General features: G+C 53.9%; 1 protein-coding gene across 2 annotated transcripts in view; it reads right to left on the bottom strand.

Moving 5' to 3' along the window:
- AFAP1 (actin filament associated protein 1) overlaps positions 1–4,871 on the bottom strand; it is a 78,474-nt gene extending 73,603 nt beyond the window's left edge. For both annotated transcript variants that reach the window (XM_077750416.1, XM_077750415.1), the window contains exons 1-2: positions 4,745–4,871; positions 2,933–3,030 (exon numbers count right to left, since the gene is read on the bottom strand). In XM_077750416.1, coding sequence (XP_077606542.1) covers positions 2,933–3,030; positions 4,745–4,871 — 225 coding nt within the window. The remainder of the gene's footprint in view (positions 1–2,932; positions 3,031–4,744) is intronic.
- Between the last annotated feature and the right edge of the window lie 351 nt (positions 4,872–5,222).

Raw genomic sequence — 5,222 nt, 5'->3', positions numbered from 1 at the left:
ACCCTCCCCTGCTCACGTTGTCTCTCTCTCTCTCTCTCTCTCTCTTAGAAATAAATAAAAATATTTTTAAAAATAAATAAATAAAATAAAATAAAAACAAAAAAAAAACACTAAAAAAAAAGTTTATTATGAGACAGAGAGAGCACGAGCGTGAGCAGGGGAGGGGCAGAGAGAGAGGGAGAGAGTCCCAAGCAGGCTGTCAGCACAGAGCCTGACGCGGGGCTCAATCACACGAACTGTGAGATCATGACCTGAGCTGAAACTGAGAGTCAGACGCTTAGGGGCGCCTCGGTGGCTTAGTCGGTTAAGCGTCCGACTTTCGCTTAGGTCATGATCTCACGGTTCATGGGTTCGAGCCCCACGTCGGGCTCTGTGCTGACAGCTCAGAGCCTGGAGCTGCTTCTGATTCTGTGTCTCCCTCTCTCTCTGACCCTCCCCTGCTCGCGCTGTCTCTCTCTCTCTCCTAGAAATAAACAAAAATAAAAGAGTCAGACGCTTAACCGACTAAGCCCCCCAGGCGCCCTAACCAGCACTTTTGTGACCCAGCGGCCCCTGGTAGGAGGGCTCCCCGTGCACCTCCGACCAGGAGAGCCTGGCGCACTGCAGCAAAGGCAGGGGCAGAGCGTAAGCCTGGCAGGGTGAGAAACGGGAGAGACAGAGCACAGACGAGTGAATGAACAGCAAACCACATCTGAGGAAAAACCCAGGGAGGGGAACGGATTGACTATGTGGAGGTCAAAATGGCAGAAAGTGCTGGCTATTCGAGGAGCATGCTCTGTCAGACACTGACACCGAAAGTGGCCATCTGTCCATTTGGCCTGGCCCATCTGGGACGCGTGGCTCAGTCCAGACCAGGTACGTGGCACTTTACGTGGCAGTCAAGAGTCCGTGAAATTCACAGAAGCGTCCCCACTCTGGTGGCTGCTCCCAGCTGTCTGTGACCGGGAAACCCCTCTCCGACCTGAAGGGTAGGGATGAAAGAGGAGCCACAGCATGGGGGCCACGGGCTCAGGGCAGCTTAGGGAGGAAAGTACATGTGAACCAGAAGACCCAGGAAGGCATGAACCGCTGACCTGCAGCCAGTTCTGCCTCTTTCAGAGAAACAACGTGTATGAGGACAAACACTTGCAGCCTACAGTTCCGCCTTACATCTATGAACAACAAATGACACATGGAAAAAAAGAAAAGCCATCAAGTCACAGTGTCTACAACAAATGGGATGAGTTTTAAAAAGGAAATAAATAATTTAAAAAAATGCATAAAGAGGGAGAAAGACATCATGTTAAAAAGATAAAACATGGAGTATAAAAATCATATATTCAATACACTCTCGACTGCGGAAAGGCTAAGTGAATGAAACAACAGACAAGTGTGCAGGTGAGCCCCGTATGTACTGGGCTAGTGGCCACAGAAATGGATGGAATTGACTATATTGCCGTACCTTCCTCAACTCATTACCCTCCGTGCTGGCAACATGGTCATTACTAAGGTGAGGTCCACAGCCTTTTCCTCAGCCCAAGCCTTGTGAACTCCATGTGCACGAGCCACTTAGGGCACATCGGGATTCGGACCTGAGGCCTGTGGCCCCCGCCCAGACGGCCCAGGTGGAGGAAGACAGAGGCTCTCTCCCAGGAAGAAGGAAAAGTGAGTGACTTTTATTTACTTTTGGGGCTTCCCCCTCAATTTTATAGAGGGACCTGTTGAAACGCAGCACCGAAGGCGCCCTGCGGACCTAGGGATCAGAAGGTGAGTTCTCACAGGATCGCCGGGGATTTGGGGGCCGTGACTGGCGGGGAGCTCGGCTCTCTCCAGTAGCAGCAGGCTCTGGCCTCGGCTGTGTAGCCAAAACAGCAGTGCTGAGAAAAGACTGGATGTGACTCCAAAGAACCCGCTACAATTTTTGCCTTTTCTGCCTATCATGTGGTCTTGAACAAATCACGTATGTTCACAGACCTAAATTTCCTGGCCTGGAAAATGGGTATGCATCTAGTCACGTGGTCAGGTGCCACACGGTTCTCTGAGGTCAAGCTGTGAGGAGTACATGAAATTGTAAGTGGAAGAACAATGAGTGAGACGTGTGATAGGCGGCAGGGAGCCAGCGGGTGCTAATGTGCTCTGTCCCCTTTAAAATGGTAACTGATGGGCGTCCCGTGGACAGCGGCCGCGACGCGGGGGCCCAGGCAGAGACGGGAGGCAATGACCCCGGCCCTGCTCTCCTGCAGCCCTCGTCCTGGGGGCGAGAAGGCGACATGTCCCATACTGAAAGCAAACATTAAAAAGCAAACTGTCGAGTAACCAAGTTTGCTCTGGTTTTGAATCAAGTCCACGTTTCCCGAGTAAGCAGACGAGAACACAGCAAGGCTGGAAAACCTACGAGGCCTGCGAGAAGGTGCGTGTGACAGCACCCCAAGACCGCGGGAGTGGCAGAAGACTTCCAAAATAGATTCCGAATGCATCAAACCAAACCGACCACACATTCCTGGAATGCGGACGGATTTTTACCCCAGGAGAGGCAGAACAGCGAATATCAAAGTTTCAGGCCGAGGTATTCAAATCCACAGCTCACCCAGACGGACGGTCCCCAGGCCTTGCTGCCACTGTGGTACCTGCTAAAGCCTCTCATTTAAAAANCCAAATATCTTTAATTTTTCCCCCCTAAAAAAAAAAAAAAAAAAAAAAAAAAAAAAAAAAAAAAAAGAAATTGGACTTCACAACAGATTTCCCCAAACCGGGAACTCAAGCACTTGTTAAGGAAACACCAGACTCCCAATGGAAGCCAGTTAAGAGCCTTCCACTTGGCCGTTACTGGCAGCCCTAAAAACCACTCAGAGGAGAGCCTCTAGCAAGCCAGGCCTCCTTCCCCCCAGACCCGAGCCCTGAGTGGCCAGGGGCCCGGGGACTCTGCCGCTGCGGCGGTGGGAGCCTCACTCACCAGCCAGGGCTGAGGGATCTCCGGCAAGGGCATCTGGGGAGGGGCCGGCAGGCTGCTGGGGGTCTCTTGCTTCTGAGCATGCTCTTTCACCTCGAAACCTGTAAGGGTCAAGAGAAACCACAGAGCGGGGTGAGGAGGGGAGGGGTGCAGGGCGGGGGGTGGGGGTGCCGCTAGCAGCTCTTGCTCCCTCGGCCCCACCTTGAATGCTTTGCTTAAACTCGGTGTCTCTAATCGTGTACAGCAATCGTGTCCTTGTCGAGTGCACAGGTGAGGAATCTCTGGCTGGGGAAAGGTTACGGAGCTCACGGAAACAGGAGCGGGTGGAAATGACGGAGGTACCACAAAAGCCACATCCCTCCCAGTGCTACCCGGCCTTGCGAACGGGAGGCGCTTTGCCTGAACTTCCGCTCAGGGCAGGGATTACCTGCGGACTCAGGGGGCGTGCGCTTCCCTGGGAATCAGCAGGTGCATAGTAGGTGCCCTCTTTTGTTTTAATTCTTTTTATTTGAGAGAGAGAGAGACAGAGACAGAGAGAATCCCAAGCAAGTTCCATGCTCAGCGTAGAACCTGATGTGGGGCTGGATCCCACAACCCTGAGAGCATAACCTGAGCCAAAATTAGGGTCAGACGCTCAGCCCACTGAGCCACCCCAGCGCCCCTGTATCAGGCGTCCTCTTAAAGTCAGACGCCGGGACAGACGGGCGCGGCACGTGCCATGGCTGGCATGAGCTCGTGCTCTCGGTGGATTCGTGTTCAGGCTGGGAAGACAAGTTCACACACGAGTAACTCTGAGAAGACCCAGCTAGCGCCGTGTCAGCCGAGGCAGGAAAGTGGAAGGAGCCAGGTTTAGCCTGGGTGCGGGACTATCCACGGGCCGGAGCCCACCTGGGAAGACCCACACACGCCCCGCTCAACAATGTCCCCCTGCCCTGGGCTGCGTGTGCTGGGCAGGCAGGAACAGGGCTGTGAAAAGCCAGAGCCCTGCGCGCCAGAGGCTGCGGTGGAGAATTCGGGCAGGGAGCTAGCAACAGTGAAAAAGACACAAAAAGAACGAATGAGAATTCTATCACTGAAAATCATCAGCGGACGGGTTCACGGCTAAATAAAGAGCTGAGGGGAGAACGAGACAGTTGGAAAGCTTTGGAAGGCGCGTGCCGAGCAAAGCGTGGGGAGACAGAGGGCTGGAACCCACTGGGCGGAGGAAGACACAAAGGGGAGTCGGGGAAAGTCAACAACAGCGGCTGCGAGGCCGGAGGCCCACATGCGCTGGTGCGTGGAGACTGGCCGTCGGGAAGGGCGAGCAAAGGGAACACGCAGAGGGCGCGGGGCTGGACAGCAGGGCCTCCTCGGCTCATAAAAGCAACAGGAGAGGGGCACCGGGGTGGCTCAGTCAGCTGAGCATCCAACTCTTGACTTTGGCTCACGTCATGATCTTGCGGTTCACGGGTCTGAGCCCCGCATGGGGCTCTGTGCTGACGGCGTGGAACCTCCTTGGGATTCTCACCCTCTGTCCCACCGCAACTCACTCTCTCTCAAAACTAAATATTAAAGGGGGAGAAGAAAGCAACAGGAGAAAATCACAGTCCGTGGGTTGTGGGTTTACGGCTTCTCAGACACTGTTTGGAAATATTCTGGGTCATCTCCTCTGCCCCCCCACGATGTCCCTCCCACACAGATGCTCCAGATAAGAGGAGGGCACAGAGGTGAAATAAATAGGCCCATCCTTAATGGACAAATGGATGTGCTTGCAAGACAGTGGTATCAAAGATGGCTGAGACGCAAAAGCCACCGGAGGAAGAAGGGCAGACGCACCTTTGGATGCCTGTATCCTCAGCAGGATGTCCGTGATCACTGCCTTTTTCTCCCTGACAGTTGACGTTAGGTACTCATGGTCCAGGAGTTCAAGAAAGAGACGGAGTTCAACTATTAACTCTTCCATTGCTGCAAACCAAGGAGAGAGGAAGGGCACCGTTAGACCCAGTGGGGCGCACACGCCACGGGATAAGCGCGTTTCCTTTCAGCTGGGCCGGGCACGGTGTTCCCAGGTGGGAGGCAAGTTTGCCTGGTCGATGCGGATTCAGGCAGCACCTTCCAGACAAAGGCACCGCCCCTTCACCTTTGCTCTGACGCGGCGATCTGCGTCTGGGGGAACCTCCGGAGCTATGTGGCCCACAGACAGAGCCATGACCCAAACGCCTGATATCACGGTGTGGGTCACATATCAAATGTCAATGCTGAGAAGGGGTTGGGAGTTTAGAATGCCAAATAGTTTTCGAATAACCACTGGGAT

The sequence above is a fragment of the Crocuta crocuta genome, unplaced genomic scaffold (genome assembly GCF_008692635.1).
Source record: "Crocuta crocuta isolate KB4526 unplaced genomic scaffold, BGI_CrCroc_1.0 scaffold179, whole genome shotgun sequence".
Taxonomy (NCBI): Eukaryota; Metazoa; Chordata; class Mammalia; order Carnivora; family Hyaenidae; genus Crocuta; species Crocuta crocuta.
The sequence above is the reverse complement of the archived record's forward strand: the minus strand, read 5'-3'. Positions and strand labels throughout refer to the sequence as shown.